This window comes from Salvia splendens, chromosome 8 (assembly GCF_004379255.2).
Source record: "Salvia splendens isolate huo1 chromosome 8, SspV2, whole genome shotgun sequence".
NCBI lineage: Eukaryota > Viridiplantae > Streptophyta > Magnoliopsida > Lamiales > Lamiaceae > Salvia > Salvia splendens.
Window position 1 is genome coordinate 28,994,098 of NC_056039.1, and position 19,095 is coordinate 29,013,192.

The window sequence follows — 19,095 nt, forward strand, 5'->3', positions numbered from 1 at the left end:
ACTGGCGATTGGGGGGACCCCCTGCCTACTACCCCCGCAGCGACATGCGATCCCTGCATCATCCCGGGCATCATCATCTCTGGCATTCCGACACTCGCCCCGGGCATCTGGGGCATCATCCGATACCAATGCGGGTACATGTTGTAGTACACGGGCATCATTCCCGATGGCATTTGAGATTGGGGCATCATCCCCGGCATTCCGGCACTCCTGCCGACGGAAAATTTAGGCGCCGGTGACTCGCTAGTGGCCGGGGAATCGCTATCGTGGTGCTCAATTGTTCTTCGAAAGAAAGATATTTTTAGAGAGAGAGAGATACTCGTTAATATAAGTGGTGCGAATGAAATGAAGTTCAACTGGACGTATTTATAGAAATTTAAAAAAATATATTTAATGCAATAAACGAGAATTTCGCGCGGACGTCTGTGGGAGTCAATGCAATGGCGGACGTCCGCGCGGCGTCGCGACGGAATTCCGCGTAAACGCCGCGGAACTGCGGTGTCCTCGGCGGAATTCTATATTCGTGCATACCATGCACAATGGCTGACGTTCGCCGTGGAATTTTGGCACACCGGTCGGAATTCCGCCGGGATGAGCGCTATTGCTGATGCTCTGGAAGAAGACCTGATACTCTTTTTTAAAAACTTGAAGTTTACATATGCCTACGTAAATTGATTGTGTCAAATGTCAATCGTCATTAATTCAATTTATATTCTGTACTTTCATTATTGCTTAATCTGTAAGCAAAAAAAAAAGATAAAAAAAGGAGATAACCCACCCCCCCAAAGTGTCGAGTGTAACGCCACTTAACATGCTTTGCTGACACGTAAGTGTTCAGTTACACCTTCGTATTGAATGAAATCAATACCACCATGACCACTTCCTACCGTCGATCATATCCGACGCCTCTAATGGTGCTGCGCATCGTAATCTTCATGCGCCGCGACACACGGGAACCTGCTGTTGAGCGTATTTGAAATTGCATCTCGTGAGAATGACATTTGCCGGCAATCCAACGGCTCAATAAACAATAAGTCTTTTATTAACGGCTGCGATCTTCGGAAAACTGCAGCTGTTTCTGAAAATATATTTTGGACAAAGTATTTATTCACCACCCTCTCCCCTATTCATCACGTTCTTCACTGCTACTTCTTCATAGTTTTGGTGAGTGTGTTAATCTCTTGCGCATGCCATTGGATTCCTATGCTTACTTTTTTCGTTGAGAATTCTTCCATTTATCTTCTTTTGGTTCAGTACTGGAATCACATTTTGATAGTGCTTCAAAAACCAATTAACAAAAAAAACAATTAGTAGAAAGAAACATGGTGATCGAAGGGTTTTTGTTAGGTGTTAGTCATCCAATTTTTGCTTATGATGCTTTCCCCCATTTATCATTGCACTTTCCTTCTTTAGACGACGCATGCACTACGAATATGGATTATAGAATTTTGTCCTCGAATTTTTTGTTCTTCACTGTTCCTTTTTTCCTTTTTTCCTGTTCCCCTTTCTAAAATTAGATTCGCTTCTGTTGTCCTGTGCTTTGCTCTACTCTTTCTAAATTCATATGTTTCTGCCGAATTGACGATTTTCTGATTGCATGGTTTGTAAAGTATCTCAGAATTGTTGAGTCGACATTCATTCATCTTATAGAATCTAAGGCAGAGCATATCAAGTTGTTAAAACAAGCATTAAACCGTCAGGGAGTATACACACAGTCCTGATATTGCATGTACTCTTAGCAGAGTAGTAGAGTAACTTGTTAATCCGTGTTGCAGGAAAAATGGGAACCAGATTTAACAGTGTTGCTTCAACCTTTTTCCTGTCAAGCTTGTTCTTTTCTCTTGCATTTTCTGCATCGGATGATGGATTGCTACGAATAGGACTGAAAAAGTTGAAGTTTGATCAAAACAATCGACTTGCTGCTCGGCTCGAGTCTAAGGAAGCAGAAATATTGAGAGCCTCAATTCGGAAGTACAATTTCCGAGGTAAATATAGCGAGTCTGGAGATACTGACATTGTTGCACTCAAGAATTACATGGATGCCCAGTATTTTGGAGAGATTGGTATTGGTACTCCCCCACAGAAATTCACTGTGATTTTTGACACGGGTAGCTCCAATCTGTGGGTGCCCTCTTCAAAATGTTACTTCTCTGTAAGTATTGGTTGTTGAAATAATTGAAGTTGTTTTTGTATAACGGAATAAACTGTGTCAACTATTCTCACATTGGATATAAATGTGTGGGCATCAATTCTTTCACTCCTTGGTGTAGATTCCTTGTTTTTTTCACTCCAAGTACAAGTCCAGCCAGTCAAGTACTTACAGGAAGAATGGTATGTTATATCCCCAGCCATTTCCTTCTCACATTAGCATGCTGCGTTTTTTTTCCCTCTTGAGTACCAATTAATGGCATTGCATACTTTTACTTTGGAATTAATATGTGCTGATAAATTGCTACATTTGGGACTTAACATGAAGCAGGTAATACATATAACTCAATTCTTTGGATGTACTCCCTTCATCCCATAATAGATGGCACACTTGGGAATGGCACAAGATTTTAGGAGATGTTGTTTTGGTTGTTAGGTGGAGAGAGAAAATGGTATATTTATATATTAATGTGGAAGGGAGCTTTTTTCCAAAAAGGAAATGTGACATCTTTTGTGGGACAAACTAAAAGGAAAGTGATACATCTATTATGGGACGGAGAGAGTATTACATATGGAGAATGGAGTACACTTCCTGGAGAATCTTATGTAGTTGTAACTGATTGTTTTGTTTGCATTGTACCATTACCATTTACCCTTTTATAGACAAGTTCCATGGACTTGTATTAATCAATAGGGTGTTATCATCATGTTGTATGATTAAGTTATATTTTCTACAATGTGATTTGATGTGTGTTATGCTTAGAAAAGCAATATAAATCTGTGGTAATTTTTTTGGTCTTTAGGAAAATCTGCTGCTATCCAGTATGGGACTGGGGCTATCTCTGGATTTTTCAGTGAGGACAACATCAAAGTCGGTCATCTAGTTGTGAAGAACCAGGTCCTCCCTACTCTTTTATTTTATGTTTGTTATGTTAACTTGGTAAGTGACTTACTGGGGTGGCATTGATTTATTCCAGGAATTTATTGAGGCAACGAGAGAACCTGGTGTTACATTTTTGGTGGCCAAGTTTGATGGCATACTTGGACTTGGTTTCAAAGAGATCTCAGTAGGAAATGCAACCCCAGTGTGGTATGATTTTTCTTGTTATGTGGGTTTGCTTAGTCTCACGTTATGTTGGTAGATGCTACCTTTTGTGGAAGGGGTTGTTTCAAGGGCCAGGGTTACTATTTCATTTAGCTCCCCTTGCTAAGCTTTTGATAGCTGGCATGTTCACCATGTCCTTTTACTTAAATGATAATATGGCTAGCCATTTGTATCTTCCAGGTACAACATGGTCAAGCAAGGTCTTGTTAAAGAGCCCGTCTTCTCATTTTGGCTGAACCGAAATTTAAAGGACGAGGAGGGAGGTGAACTGATTTTTGGTGGAGTTGATCCAAATCATTATATTGGTAGACATACATACGTTCCTGTGTCTCAGAAAGGTTACTGGCAGGTTGGTTTCAGGAAATTTATTTGTCAAAAGATAATTTAGGATAATGTGTTTTACTCTGGATTGTTCTGTCAACAGTTTGACATGGGTGATGTGCTCATTGATGGAGAAGAAAGTGGTACGAACTGTGTCTGTGATTCCATTGGTGGTATTAGCCACTTAGACAGAATTTCATATTGTGTGTCTGTCTGATTAATCAATATTATTATTTTTCATGTGTCATATAGGGTACTGCAATGGTGGGTGTTCTGCAATTGCGGACTCTGGAACATCTCTCTTTGCTGGCCCAACGGTATGCTTGCATCTTTTTTCAAATAATCTATATCAAAAAGATCTTATTTCTGTCCAGCATTATGTGTTGCACTTACAGCATGGTTGGACTTGGATCTATTTTGAGAATACTGGATTCAATATTCTTATGTGGAATAAATGTTTCGGTTGATCGGTTGTGCTTCTAAAAGTGATGTATGTTTCATAAAAGTGAAAGCTGATGTTTCCTATGTGTATTTTATTATGCTGTACTGTTTTTTGTCCTCTTTAGTGTGTCCATTTGTTGGTGCTGCAGTATGCAACTCACTTCATTGATTTTAACATGAGCACCGAGGGATAATTCTATAGTTGTACGTGGCTAGTACACCGCTGCCCACATACAACAGATTTTTAGGTTTAGTCTATACGGAGAATGAAAGAAAAGATGAAGTTGGTTGATTGGTTTGAAGCTGTTGGACTGTTTGATGTGATTGCTTCTGTTCCTTTTGTAGACTCTGGTGGCAATGATTAACCATGCAATTGGGGCCGCTGGAGTTGTTAGCCAAGAGTGCAAGGCTGTTGTTGAACAGTATGGGCAAGCTCTCATGGCACTTCTCATGGCGGAGGTAAGGAACAACTAATATATTTTCAGATTGCACTCTCTCCTGTCTGAAATAGTGTCGAGGTTGTTAGGGACTATGCGCTGATATCTTCCACACATGTTCTGTGACAGACTCAACCAAAGAAGGTATGCTCCCAAGTTGGTCTATGCACATTTGACGGAACCCATGGTGTGAGGTAAATCTTTTTAGTTCTGTGTTCGGTATCCTACCCCATCCCTGATGGAGCTTTCTTGTCTTGGACTATGTAGTTTATGTTGACTCTTAATGTGAATTAGTGGTTCTGGGGAAGTGCTTTTGAGTGTGTTGAGTTATCTGTGTTTGATTTTAGTTCTTGAGATTTCTCTGTTTAGTGCTGGAATCGCGAGTGTGGTGGATGAAAGAGATGGTAAATCATCTGGTTCGAATGATGCAATGTGCTCTGTCTGTGAAATGGCTGTTGTTTGGATGCAAAATCAACTCAGACAGAACCAAACTCAAGACCGCATCTTGAACTATGTCAATGAGGTACCCTTGTGCATCCCTAGACTATCTGTTGTTTCTCCTTTACTCTCATCTAATGTTTACTTCTGTTGTAACAAAATCACAGCTCTGTGAGCGACTCCCAAGTCCCATGGGACAGTCAGCTGTTGATTGTGCTAGCATTTCTTCGATGCCAACTGTCTCCTTCACAATTGGTGGCAAAGTTTTTGATCTCTCCCCGGATGAGGTATGCTTACCTCTGCTTAAGTTGCTACTCAAACTGTATCACTGTTCTTCATCCTTAATCAGTAATTAACACGTAATGTCAAGTGTGGGCTCATTTACCAGTTTAATGATCTATAAGTTCCTCTCGACACTGAGTAATTGGCATGTACATAATATCAGTAATGTTTCTTGTGTATGTCCATAGATAATTTCTAGTGTAAGAGCCTCAATCTTCATTTATACAAGCACTAGCAGTAAAAAAATAATATAGTTTGTGTTCTGAGATCTAACAGTTCTAGCTTCTCATCTACCTACTTGGATTACACCCCATTTTGACACAGGACTAATATTTCTATAGCTCATCTAATGATATCTAAGATAGATATGGTTGTTAGCTAGTTATAGTGGTATATAGCCACGGACACTATTTTTTTTGTACTAGTAGTTACGAAAGGGAGGCAAGTTGGCAGATTGAGTAAAAATATGGTTAATATGGAATTAATTGGTTCTTCATTTTCTTTACAAATACTATATAATTTTCAGTGTGTATGGTTTCTCCTCGATCAGCCACTCAAATTCTACAAATGAGCTTGTTTTAGTCTGGTAACATTGTATTTCATCTAGTCGTTTGCTGACCAAATAGGAGCAATACGGATGACTTCCCTGTCCCAATGAAAAGACCCACTGCCAGTTTTTTAAAAATGAAAAGATTGAAAGTTGATGAGTGGAAATGATAGATTGTTACAAGATATAGTAATCCATCCAGTGTGTTAGTGAGTGAAGGATTCTCGTTGAGCTGTGAGTGTCAAGCCAACATGTGATAACTTAAGCAGAAAAGCAAAGCAGTGGGTTTGGCTCATTTGACTTGTGCTGATACGTGGTGTTTTTGTGGTGGTATAATCAGTACATACTGAAGGTTGGCGAGGGTGCCGCAGCTCAATGCATAAGCGGCTTCACCGGCATTGACATTCCTCCTCCTCGTGGACCTCTTTGGTAATTCTCTCCCTATAGTATATATAGTATATATTGGCCAGTGTTCAGAAGATCTGTAACAAGTTTATGGTGTGAATGATGCTGCAGGATATTGGGAGATATGTTTATGGGGCGGTACCACACTGTGTTCGATTTTGGGGAAGAGAGAGTTGGATTTGCTGAAGCTGTGTAGACGAGGTCGGCATCATCTCCTTAATGTTAATATGGTTGTGTTCTTTTCATCAAAGAGTAGACATTACATAGAGTGAGATATGAACAAAATATGTAAATGTGTGCTCTCTACTTAAACCAGATTGTATGAGAAATTATCTGTTACCTGTCGTGTTTGATGGTTGTTTCTGTGAATTGTGATGCAATAGCTAAGAGAATTAGCCTTGTATCGCACCATGCATGGAAATATGTCTGATGTTTTTGACTGAGTTTGAGGCATCTTTTTCTTCTTGACCTACTGTTTACTCTCTCTGACAACATAGTTGCTGACTCGAATATCTGAAGTTTGATGGTTTTATGTTTTATCATTTCATGCCCAATCCACTTGGCATTGCAGTTTCATCATGAATGGGGTATATCAATTAATTTATATAGTAGTATATGACTGTTGAGATGATAAGCCTTGAATTGGTTGTTTTTATTCAAGATATAATACATTAATGAATAATGATCATATAAAAAATTGAGCAGAATGCCGGTGCACGTGTCATGAGAATTTTATGTACTTCAGTTAATATTGTGTACTCCACATAGCATTGTAGTTGAAGGAGTGTACTGGAATTAAAGTAAATACCAATATCAGAGAAGTAAAAAACTATCTTCACACGTTCAACATAAACAGACTTCATTACAGAAGATCTGGAAATAAATCACCTCAATAAAAAGTGGTTAGTCAATAACTTAGCGATGGGGCACAATGTAGTGTTGAAAGATCTCATTGGTTACATGTGACATCTTAATGTACTGTTTTGTTCATAAGTATAACACATGACTTATTTCGAAGAAAGACTTACATTTTATCAAGGGCATATTTTGTCCAATATTGTCTTTAGATGTAGTACATAATCAGGATTCTGAGTATCCTTCTTCAAAAAAAAAAAGATTTTGAGTATCCTAGGTTGATATGAAAGCACCCATGCTCTCACAGGATAGGCATAGCCCATTGATTATTTTCTGGTCCAACAATATGAGTACATCCACTCCACAACCCCACAAATTAGGTGGTTACTCCAAAACTAGTAATCCTTCTGCCATTAATTGCCTTAGTTTGACTTAACTCGGGTTTAATATATATAATTGAAAGTCGATGGAAAAAGTTAATGAAAAATGAGTCAACTTTTATATATTAGTTTTATAATAAAATATAAGTGAGATAAAATTAGTGAAATGTGAGGTCAATTACCAAATATAGTAGTAGTAAAAAGTAAATGGAACAATTATTCACGGATGGACGGAAATAACAAACTAGGAAATTAATGTCAGACAGAGTAAGTAATTATCATGCTGTGCAACACTACTTTGGTTAAGTAAAATACATGTCCTTCTCCAACGTGTGCACATGCATTGCTTTGTATATTTGGAGACGGTTATATATTAGTAGCAAGACAAAATCGATTGATTGTAAAAACATCTCATTCAAACTTTTAAGTACTCCCTCCGTCCCGAGTCACCTTAAGAAAGGTAAATAATAGTGGCTGAAAAAATTAGTGGAATACGTGGTTCACTATTTTATATTGATTTTATAATAGAATATAACTGAAGTGATGAAGTGAGTTAGTACCTAGTGGAATGTTGACCTACTTACCATTTATGATAAGTGAAATGTGACTTTTATTGTGTGGCGGACCGAAATGAAAAAATATGACTCTTATTGTAAGATGAAAGGAGAGTGTCATTTTTGGGTAATTCACCAAAAGAAAAAGTGGAAAGCAAAAAATGGATCCTCTTTCTACTATAAACTCCTTTTCTTTGAAGATGGAGGAATATCCAGAAAGCCTATAGTATAACAACATAAGGGCGTGCCAGAAAGCCATAAAAGAAAACCACACTACATAGAATGATGCCTTACATTACTTTTTTACCATCAGAAAAGGAAAATTTTCGATCTAGAGATCGCAGTTGGTTTCGAAGGTTTTGGTTTTCTTCAAGCAAGCGGTCATATTCAAGAAGAAAGCCTTCTGATTGCTTCTTCAAGGCCATTGCATTGGCTTCCGCACTGCCTGGTTCTTTACTCTTTTCTTGAAGCTGATTCTCCAGCCTACTTACCATCCCACGCAGTTTACTCATTTCGTCTTCCAATACTTTGATTTCCTCAGGCGCTGGAGCCCTGTTATCATAAAAAATTCGGTTTTGTTTTTTCACTGATTCAGCACTCTTCCTCCTTATACGCAGTTCTCTGATGTAGTGATGCAGCCTGTCTAGCATCAGGGCAAGGAATAGGGAGAATCCTGCACCAGAAATTATATAAATTCAAATCTTGAAAAAGTAGAGAAATTCCGCAACATGGAACGTCCTTTTTCTGTTCTTAAGCACAGCATGGGTACTCTTCTGACTTAAGACAGTTAAGAAAGTATGCTCAAAGCAAAAAGTAGAGAAACAATTCCAAAATAACATGGAGCATGTATTGATGTTAGCTTTTGAGTAAAAAAGAATTGAAATGGCAGGGTAGGCTTAAGGATGGTAAGGTACATCATTCTTTATATTCTGGTCCCTGCACAGGGATTAGCCAAGAATCATCAGAACTTTCCAAAAAATAAGAACATCAACATTATACTACAATTTTTCCAAAAATTGTGTGTATAATCCCTATTTCACAAGTAGTATTAAATATTTGGCAATATTTAATGCTTCGGAACTGATGAAACCAATAAAGAAGTGAGTTTCAGAATATAAACTTTATCTATCGTCTCATATGTATTTGGGTCCTTAAGTAGTAACAATAGATTAATGATGGGTGATGAAAAAGTAATGATGAGCATACCAATGAAAAGGTCCACCCGCAGGTCATTTAGATTAACTAGATATGATCAGAATGATACAATTATGTTCGGATTAAAGCATTCAGTTTCAAGATAGAAGACTGAAGTACTTTGCTAAGGTTGGAGAACTCTTCATTCGTGGCTCCTACTGCTGCATACTTACTGCAAACGAACGAAGTATGCTGCAACCCATACCTTTATACCACTCTTTTTCCACCAACAGATGGTTTTTATCTTATAATATTGACTTCCAGTGAACAAATAAGCAGGCTGGTGAAGTAAACTTGTGATCAAAGATCACCTTAATGAAAATCGAAGACCCTAACCATAATAAGTTTATTAGTGATACAACATTGCACCGAGTACCCCCAATCCATGCACTTTATTCATACTGGCCATCTACCATTGCTCTAACGGACCAGATTACAGTATGTAAATGAAACAATATACCAATTCAGATTTAATTCCATTTAAGTTAAACTTCTATTGCATGATATTTTCCATAAAGTTCCAACCAACTATAGCATTTCCTAGCACCGAAAGGCCAGATACTATATTTCCTCGAGACAATTTCACATCCGTACAGCGTCTTAGTCAAACAAAGAAAACCTCTAGAAGAGACCTATAAAATTCCCAGTCTTATAATACTTCCAAACCTTGAAGAGAAAATTTGAAGGATGCCCCATGAAACAATTGTTATATACACCATCACTAAAAAGAGTGATTTCATGGCATCCAAAGACACAACATAGGTTCATGAACAAATCTCCAGATTAAAAGCAACCATGGAAATCTACTGAAACATGAAAACTAGTTCAAGCAGTATATATATAAAAAGCAAACAATTGAATCAAAATATTCACAGTGACGCTCTCCTCTTTTTCCTATGATGCGATCGACAAATGAGTAGATGCCGCAGAGTTGAGACTCACAATCAAAATAAAAACACGGCGTTCGTGATTGAGAATTGGTGAGAAACAGAAGAAGGATTCGATTTGAGGAATTCTCACCCGTGAGAGAAGCTTGAAGAAGGTGCGTGGCGAGGATGACATGATCGGTGGGATTAACTTCAGCGCCATCTAGGATGCAACGTCTCTGGATGGCGACCACATTGTAGACGGTGGAAACCATGAGCAGGAAGAGAGTCCCGGCGATGGTCTTGACGACGATCGGGCCGCGGCCGCGCTTGAGGCGGTCCAACCCCATTATGACGAGCTTCCTGAGCGGAGTTTTGAAGACGAACGTCACGATCAGCGCCATCTCAGCGAATACTAGGCTGAAAAGCAACTGGATCATCTTCTTTCTCTTCACTCGCTGCCTTCTGCTGCTGCTGCTTCTAGTTTTTCAGTTTTCAGCAGCTCGACAAGTGTTAATTTATGGCATGGGATTGAAGAAATCAGAGTTGGAGGAATGGGGTGTTATTTTAATTAGAGGGATTCATGATTTTGAAATGAATGTTTTTTGGGGATTAGGGCTTTGATTCTTTTTATTTGCAAATTCATCCTCCGCGTTGCCGACGTGCCATCATTAATGGGGATTGGATTATTAATTTCTTATAATTATAATTTTACTTTATATTGATTGCCTACTCATTGGATTTGCCTCATTCATGTTCATGCCTGTGATTATATGAACTAATTAACGTCGCATGATTATGATTCAGCGTTTTTACACCTGTGTAGCTTGTATGTGTTGTAGTGTTTTTCCAATATGGGTCTTGCCTGCTACTTTGTTCATCCATAAAATATTGTCCATATTTGTTATTGAAATCTGTAGTGAGAGGTGTCCATGGAAATATTTAAACTATGAGGGACTACATATGCAATATTGGAAAAGGAGAATAAATTGGTTGTAACGTTCATTGCTAACGTTTTATAACTAATTTGGAGCTAACAGTTTACCTCAAGGTGATGATACAAAAGAAGAGAGTGAGGAGTTCACTTTGTGAGAGAGGTCATCATCTGGAAGAGTTTTCTTCGTGAGTTCAGAGAGATTAGAGAAGCCAAGTGTGTGGTGTTCTTTTGTGTTGCTCTCTGTATAATTCAATATTGTATCTCCTACATACTATCTTGGAATAAAATTATTCAAGCAGTTTATGCCCGTGGATGTACACTTTTACGTCGAACCACGTAATTCTTTGTGTGTTGTTCTTCGTTTTCACATTCGATTCTTTACAATTGGCGCCGTCTGTGGGAACGAAGATTGTTGATGGCGATGGCACGGTTTGAAGCTGAGAAATTCAACGGCAAAAATGATTTTGGGTTATGGCGCTTGAAGATGAAGGCGCTCCTCATTCAGCATGGATTGGCTGATGCTCTGACACCGGTTGAAGATGGAGCGGGAAATCCCTCGGCTAAGTAGGTTGAGATCGCGGAAAAGACACACAGCGCGATCATTCTGAGTCTTGATGACAAAGTGTTGCGCGAGGTCTCAAAAGAGACCACGGCAGCTGGGATCTGGAATAAATTGGAAGAGCTCTACATGGTGAAATCTTTAGCCAATTGCCTGTACTTGAAAAAGAGGCTATACGCGTATAAGTTCAGCGATGATCGATCGATTGGAGAGCAATTGGATCAATTTAACAAGTATGCTGACGATTTGGAAAGCATCGACGTGGAGCTCGATGATGAGGACAAGGCGATTATCCTACTCGCCGCTTTGCCAAGATCTTTTGAGCAACTGAAGGACTCCATGTTGTATGGCAGAGAGAAGAGCATCACCTTCGTAGAGGTGCAATCAGTGCTCAAAACCAAAGAATTCCAGAAATCAAATGGTGGCCAAGAAGTTGCAACGGAAGTTTTGAACGTCAAGAAGTTCAAGCAACCGGGTACGAATGGGGAGAATGTATTTCCCAAGCCTCAACCTCATAAAGGGAAGGAGAAATTTGAGGGTAAAGAGACCCGATCTTGCCACTATTGAAAGAAACCCGGACATATTAAGAAAAATTGTTTTGCTTGGAAAAGAAAACAAAAGGAGGAGGGTATGAATCAAGGGACTTCTGATGTGATCCAGGAGGCTGATCCAGCAGAGATATTGAACGTTGTCGAGAGAGATATAAAAAAAGAATGGATCCTTGATTCAGGGTGTAGCTTCCACATCAGCTCTCATAAGGAATGGTTCGAACAAATAGAGCCTGCTCGAGGATCAGTCATGCTGGGAAATAACCAGGTATGCACTATTCATGGCATTGGTAATATTAGAATGAAATTGCATGATGGAAGTATTAGAGTACTGGCAAAAGTTCGATTTATACCCGAGGTTAAAAGAAATCTTATCTCGTTGGGTATGTTGGAGCGTAGAGGATTTGGTTTTATGTCCGAACAGGGAATTCTCAAAGTGTATAAGGAGTCATAGTTGGTGATGAGTGCAGTCAGGAAAGGCAGCTTGTATTACTTGAATGGAGAAGTGATTGTAGGCGGTTCAAATGCAGTGCAACATCTTGATCTTGATACATGGCATAGGAGACTGAGACATATTGGTGAGAAGGGTTTGCAGCAGCTCCTAGGAAAGGGATTGATCCGAAGTACAAGTGATGTAAAGGAGATCAAGAAATGTGAAGTGTGTATTATGGGGAAGGGAAAGAAACTTCCATTCCCTAAGGGCAAGCACACCTCCACCGCAGTCTTGGACTATGCCCATAGCGATTTGTGGGGTCTTTGTAATCCGGCCACTGTCATCGGAGGAAGATATTTCATGACAATAATCGATGATTATTCCAGGAAACTTTGGGTGAAAATTCTCAAGGAAAAGTCAGAGGCCTTTAGTTTCTTTAAGGAGTGGCAGCTGCAGGTAGAGAGGGAGAAGTGAGTCAGCCTGAAGTGCTTAAGAACTGACAATGGATTGGAGTCTCTATCTGCAGAATTTGAGGGATTTTGCAAGATGAAATGAATAAAGAGACACAAGACTGCTCCTAGAAACCCCCAACAAAATGGAGTGGCGGAAAGAATGAATAAGTCCATTCTTGAAAGAGTCAGGTGCATGCTGCTGTCTTCTAGGATGCCTAAGTGTTTTTGGGGATAAGCTGTCCTTACTGCGTCAAAATTGATAAATAAGTCACCATCCTCGGCTATTTATAATCAGACACCAGATTCAAGATGGTATGGGAGGGAGTCAGATTATTCCACTCTGAGGCCTTTCGACTGCAGAGCTTATGCTCATGTTAAACAAGGAAAGTTGGATAGTAGGGCCATAAAATGTGTCTTCCTTGGGTATCAAGACGGAGTTAAGGGATTCAGACTTTGGTGTCCTACAACTGAAGGTCAGAAATTGATCATTAGCAGGGATGTGTATTTTGATGAGACACGGATGCCTTTTCTGAGCAAGGAGAATGATGGTACAAGATTTGAGGTGGAGCCTCATGTTGAGCAGAATGACTCAAGTATCAGAACTCAAAGTGATGGAGAAGAGGTTGATGGGAGAGAAGAGAGAGTCACTGAAATTCCAAGTCAGGAAGCACAACAACATGATGATCATAATAGGCCAACTTTGGAGAGACCTGGAAGGGTGAGGAGACTTCCAAAGAAATTTAGTGATTATGAGATGGTATTCTATGCTCTCTGTGCAGCTGAAAACATAGAGTATTATGAGCCTAGCAGCTACCAAGAAGCCATGAGATCAAATGAATCGAAGCAATGAAGGAAGAAATTGATTCCTTGCTTAAAAATGGAACTTGGATCTTGGTGGATGCGTCTGCTTATCAGAAAGCTATAAGGTGCAAGTGGATATTCAAGAAAAAGATAGAAATGACTTAAGCAAACAAAATCAGATTCAAAGCCAAGTTGGTGGCTAAGGGCTATAATCAGAAGGAGGGGATTGATTTTAATGAGGTATTCTCACCCGTGGTTAAGCATAGCTCCATACGAATTTTGTTGGCTGTTGTTGTTCACAGAGGATGAGAATTACACCAAATGGATGTGAAGACAACAATTTTGCATGGAGAACTTGAAGAAACTATTGTGATGATCCAACCTGAAGGCTTTGAAGTGAAGGGGTCAGAGGATAAAGTTCGTCTACTTAAAAGAAGTATCTACGGTCTGAAACAAAGTAGTCGATAATGGTATAGAAAATTTGATGCTCACATGTCAGATATTGGGTTCAAAAAATCTGCATATGATGGATGTGTGTACATCAAATATAACAGTGATGGTGTTGGCATTGCATACTTGGTTCTGTACGTCGATGACATGCTTGTAGCAGCTGAGAACTTAGAGGAAATTCAGAATGTGAGAGCAGTTAAAGAAGGAATTTGAGATGAAGGACTTGGGCGAAGCAAAGAGAATTCTTGGCATGGAAATTCAGAGAGATGGAGCTAAAGGATCGTTGTGGCTGAATCAATCTGAGTATATTAGCAAGATCATATCCAAGTTCAAAATGCAAGATTCCAGAGATGTCTCTACTCCTCTAGCACTGCATTTCAAGTTGTCACTGGACCAGGCTCCAAAGACAGGAGAAGAAAGAGATGAAATGTCAAAGATACCATATGCCAACATAGTTGGGAGTATTATGTACAACATGATTTGTACAAGGCCTGATTTATCACACGCGAGAAGTGTTGCTAGTAGATACATGCAGGATCATGGGAAGGAGCATTGGTCTGCTCTGAAGTGGATCTTGAGATATATGAAGGGCTCCAGAAATGTTGGATTACTGTATAAGCAGAAGATGGAAAAGGGGATTGAGGTATTAGTAGGGTATTGTGATTTAGACTTCGCCTCTAATATGGATAATAGAAAATCTCAGACCGAGTATATCTTTAACTTGTATGGGACAGCAGTGAGCTGGAAATCTACCCTTCAATCCGTGGTAGCACTAAGTACTACAGAAGCTGAGTACATTGCCTTGACTGAGGAAGTAAAGGAAGGAATATGGCTGAAAGGAATGTTGCAAGACTTTGGAGTTGTGTAGGAGGCTGTCACTATCTTTTGTGACAATAATAGTGCCATTTGCTTGGCGAAGCACCAAGTCTTTCACGAGAGAAGTAAACATATTGACGTGAGACTTCACTTTATAAGAGATGAAGTTGAGAAAGGAGAAATCAGGATCACTAAAGTAAAGACAGAGGAGAATGCTGCAGATTCTCTTACCAAAGCCTTACCAGTTTCAAAATTCAAGGATTGCTTGAAATTGGTGGGTGTGACTGACAAGTAAGGTGGTGGTGTTATGGCATGAAGGCTTGAGTTTTTCCATGTCCAAGGTGGAGATTGTAGTGAGAGGTGTCCATGGAAATATTTAAACTATGAGGGACTACATATGCAATATTGGAAAAGGAGAATAAATTGGAGAATAAATTGGTTATAACGTTCATTGCTAACGTTTTGTAACTGATTTGGAGCTAACGGTTTAGCTCAAGGAGATGATACAAAATAAGAGAGCGAGGAGTTCACTTTGTGAGAGAGGTCATCATCTGGAAGAGTTTTCTTTGTGAGTTCAGAGGATTAGAGAAGCCAAGTGTGTGGTGTTCTTTTGTGTTGCTCTCTGTATAATTCAATATTTTATCTCCTACATACTATCTTGGAATAAAATCATTCAAGCAGTTTATGCCCGTGGATGTAGACTTTTACGTCGAACCACATAATTCTTTGTGTGTTGTTCTTCGTTTTCACATTCGATTCTTTACAAAATCCATTTATAAAATAATGTTCACTCACATTTTATTATATAACCACTTTATATATTCACATTTCACTAACATTTCATAAAACTACTTCATTGTGTGTCTCTTTCTTTTGTTACAATAGGTTTTAATTCTCATAATTGTCATTAATTGGTTTCGTCAATAGTGTTGTAAATCTTATCTTCAGCAGACAACTACTAATACTATCTATAATTAATTCGTTTTAGAGCATAGCAGAAGATGGAGAATTAGATCTAGAAAGATAAATAGGGTGCGGAAACTAATTTTCTGGTATTCAATTTATAAGAAATTGAGCTTCTGTTTATTGGACAACTACTAATTAGCTACAAACTACTACTAATTACAAAAGCAGAATTAAGTGCCTAACTAATCCAAACTGGCTTGAGAAAATTAAAATTTAATCTTAACTGGAAGATCAGATGGTTTGCATGTGTATTGTTGTGAAAACTGTTCCTTGTGTAATGTTGCGGTTTGATTTGGAGTCCATTAATTCCATTGATGATAGAGTTTGAGTATTTATCCGATTGAAATGTAGATAATTATTTAATCAATCAAACTATTAGTATGATTTGTTATAAAAACTATTATTCGACCACCGCACAAAACTTCGAGTTATCATTTAAAAATTTGCAATTTTAAACCGATCGCCGAGACAATTTAATGTCCTCGCATTTCAGTTTGTAGCAAATTAGTGTCACCCTTGATTTTTATTACAACTCGAAATCGATAGAGTCATATTTGCCGACATTTGTTGTTTTAATTGGTTATTAAATGTTGGTAGACTGCTACAGTTAGAAGAGAAATATAGTATTTCAGTTCTAATGTATTTTGCTGAAAAGGAATAAAAGTGATTGACCAGAGGCAGAGCCATTATAAGTGGAAAGGAACCATACATTTTTGAGAGCCCAAATCCATGGGTTCCAGGTCCAAATATTTAGATACGCAAAATAGGCCTACGTGTATCTGCAGTCCAATTGAGTTCTACCCCTTAATTTTCCCATTACAACTCTTTTAAAACAACACTAATAAAATTGAGTTAGCACTTAGCACCCATCCTTTAGATGGGCTAAATTAATGAGCTCAGATAATATTCCCTCATTTAAAATTTGAAACAAATTTAAAATATGCAAGTTGATCTAACGACATATAAATATTCCCATTTTCTTCCCGTCATTCGCCTCTCCTGTATCCGCAAGCTTCCAACGCCGAGACGGAGAAGTTGAACATGAAAAATTACCTAGAATCCTTTCCATTCCACAAATTTTTGTAATTTGACTTTTGTTATAATCTCATTATTTTGTAACGTAAACCATACTTTTAGCACTGTCAAATAAGAAATACTACTACGCTTTAAATAACAAACTAAAAAAAAAGATCCACGTGGAATTAGTGATCAATTTCATAAAAGATGGCCTAATTATTTGAAATGAATCAATGAATTTGTCAGCAGGTGATATTCTATACATGCCACTAAGTCTAGTGGAGGTAAGTAATTAGCTAAGCGACACTTATATACTACATAAATAAATAAATAAATAAATAAATAAATAAATAAATAAATAAATAAATAAATAAATGCATGATCAGAAAAGCTTGCTCGCAAACTCATCACCGCCGTCCGCCGCCGGAAGATCCCTAAGCTGCGACAAGCTCCTCCCCAGCTGCAAAGCCACCTTCATCTCAAACACCTCCCCATTCTCCCTCCTCTCCACATCCCCTTCCTTCAAATTCGACTCTATCGATTCCTCCATCATCTCAAAGAATCCCGCATTACTCCGGTACATCTCGAACACCATCCCCACCTGCCCCCCGTGCTCCACCGCGTTCACCACACTCGCCAGCGCCCCTCCCACCACAGCCACCGCCGACCCCCACCCGCAGCCCGCCGCGCTGCCCAACGCCGCCAGCCCCGTCAGCACGGGCCCGCTAACCGCTAGAATTTTGTTGAGCTTGAGCGCCTTCTCGCCCAACCTCAAGTAGTCCTGCTTGTCTTTCTCTCTCACTACCCGAATCACTTCCCTCATCTCCTCCTCCAACTTCCCGCTCCACCCGTTGTACCCGCCCGCGCTCCCCCTCGCCTGCCGCCTCCTCCGCTTCGGCCACGACACCGCCGGCTCCACCGCCGCCGGGAATTTCTCCAGCATCGCCCCCAGGAGAGGCAGCGGGAACGCCTTGTCAAGAGCCAGCACCCTCTCCATCATCTCCCGCACATCCGCAGCCGTCGGATTCCCCAATGAAATAACGGTCTGGATCTGATTTTGGAGCTGCTTGAACAGCCTGGCGCCGTTTCTCTGCTCCTCCGCCAGCTGAGACGGCTGGATCTTATTCATCACCGACAGCATACCCGTCGCCGCCACGTACAACACCGTCGATGAGATCTTCAGCGCCGCCGCGGGGGATCCGGCGGCGGCTATCCCGGCCATCGCGGCGGCGGCCAGGGTGATGGAGTTGATCGATGTCAAAAGAAGGCTGTTCCAGTTGTCGCGCTGCTGGCCGACGTTCCTGTGCATCTCGACTCGATCGGCGACGCCTTCCATGATCGCGTAGAGCTTTGCGACAACCGTTGGATCGGGGTTTTCGTTTTTAACGGCGGCGGTGCTGATTTGCATAGGCTTCTCCATTTGCTCCTGGAATGGTCCTCCCGTTCGGAGCCCTGGAATCTGGATTCTGGTGACCCGCCACGGGCTGTTGATGGAGGCCTTGACGATATCTCTTTGCTTTAGTGAGATCGATGATGGCGATGAGTTCAATATTAATGTTGCCATTAACTCCTTTTTATGAATGTATAGTACGAGTTTTTGTTAGATTTGAAAATGGTACAATGTGTTGGTATATATAGAGAGAGACTGAAGAGAGAGATTAATGGGTCTGAACGTTTGGTTTGATGAGAATTAGAAAATCAATACTACCTCGTTCGTTCCTAAAAGTTTGTCTCATTTTTTCATTTCCGTCTGTCCCCCAAAGTTTGTTCCATTTCACTATTACCATTTTTGATAGTGGACCTCATATTCCACTAACTCAATCCTACTCATATTTTATTATAAAACTAATATATAAAAGTAGCACTCATAATCCACTAATTTTTTCAACTCACATTTCATTACATTTTTTAATAGTATTCGCATTTCATTACATTTCTTAATAGTAGTATTTTGTTTCATAACAGTTTGAAACGGTTAACGGAGTACATAATCCGTAAACGTTAATGGCAGTCTTGGGTTGACTTTCAACTCGTAAAACACTAGTCCAAAAAGGAAAAACAGGGTTTGAAAAGGCCAAATGATGCCATGTCAATGACCATCTAACAAGTTACTCTTTTCTATACATTACATAATTAATGATAA

The 19,095-nt window shown here is 39.6% G+C and overlaps 3 protein-coding genes across 4 annotated transcripts; 1 reads left to right on the forward strand and 2 right to left on the reverse strand.

The window, feature by feature from the left end:
• The first annotated feature begins 1,008 nt into the window (after positions 1 to 1,008).
• On the forward strand, positions 1,009 to 6,567 carry LOC121746210 (aspartic proteinase-like). 2 transcript variants are annotated; one of them, XM_042140139.1, is made up of 14 exons: positions 1,009 to 1,164; positions 1,776 to 2,152; positions 2,271 to 2,331; positions 2,952 to 3,046; positions 3,126 to 3,238; positions 3,434 to 3,602; positions 3,678 to 3,717; positions 3,827 to 3,891; positions 4,361 to 4,474; positions 4,582 to 4,646; positions 4,822 to 4,975; positions 5,058 to 5,177; positions 6,060 to 6,148; positions 6,236 to 6,567. In XM_042140139.1, exons 2-14 carry the CDS (start codon positions 1,781 to 1,783, stop codon positions 6,318 to 6,320), a joined length of 1,542 nt encoding a protein of 513 aa, XP_041996073.1. In that variant the 5' UTR covers positions 1,009 to 1,164; positions 1,776 to 1,780; the 3' UTR covers positions 6,321 to 6,567. The 2 variants fall into 2 exon arrangements, with proteins under 2 accessions (XP_041996073.1, XP_041996072.1); XM_042140138.1 differs by lacking the exon at positions 1,009 to 1,164 and adding an exon at positions 1,308 to 1,347.
• Positions 6,568 to 8,061: 1,494 nt separating this feature from the next.
• Positions 8,062 to 10,578, reverse strand: LOC121743112 (B-cell receptor-associated protein 31-like). The gene is made up of 2 exons (XM_042136299.1): positions 10,128 to 10,578; positions 8,062 to 8,586 (listed from the first exon to the last, which is right to left on the reverse strand). The coding sequence occupies exons 1-2, from the start codon at positions 10,411 to 10,413 to the stop codon at positions 8,204 to 8,206; spliced, it is 669 nt and encodes a 222-aa protein (XP_041992233.1). The 5' UTR covers positions 10,414 to 10,578; the 3' UTR covers positions 8,062 to 8,203.
• A 6,546-nt stretch (positions 10,579 to 17,124) lies between these two features.
• LOC121744093 (probable F-box protein At4g22030) lies at positions 17,125 to 18,529 on the reverse strand. The gene has a single exon (XM_042137536.1). It carries the CDS (start codon positions 18,514 to 18,516, stop codon positions 17,335 to 17,337), a length of 1,182 nt encoding a protein of 393 aa, XP_041993470.1. The 5' UTR covers positions 18,517 to 18,529; the 3' UTR covers positions 17,125 to 17,334.
• Positions 18,530 to 19,095: the final 566 nt, after the last annotated feature.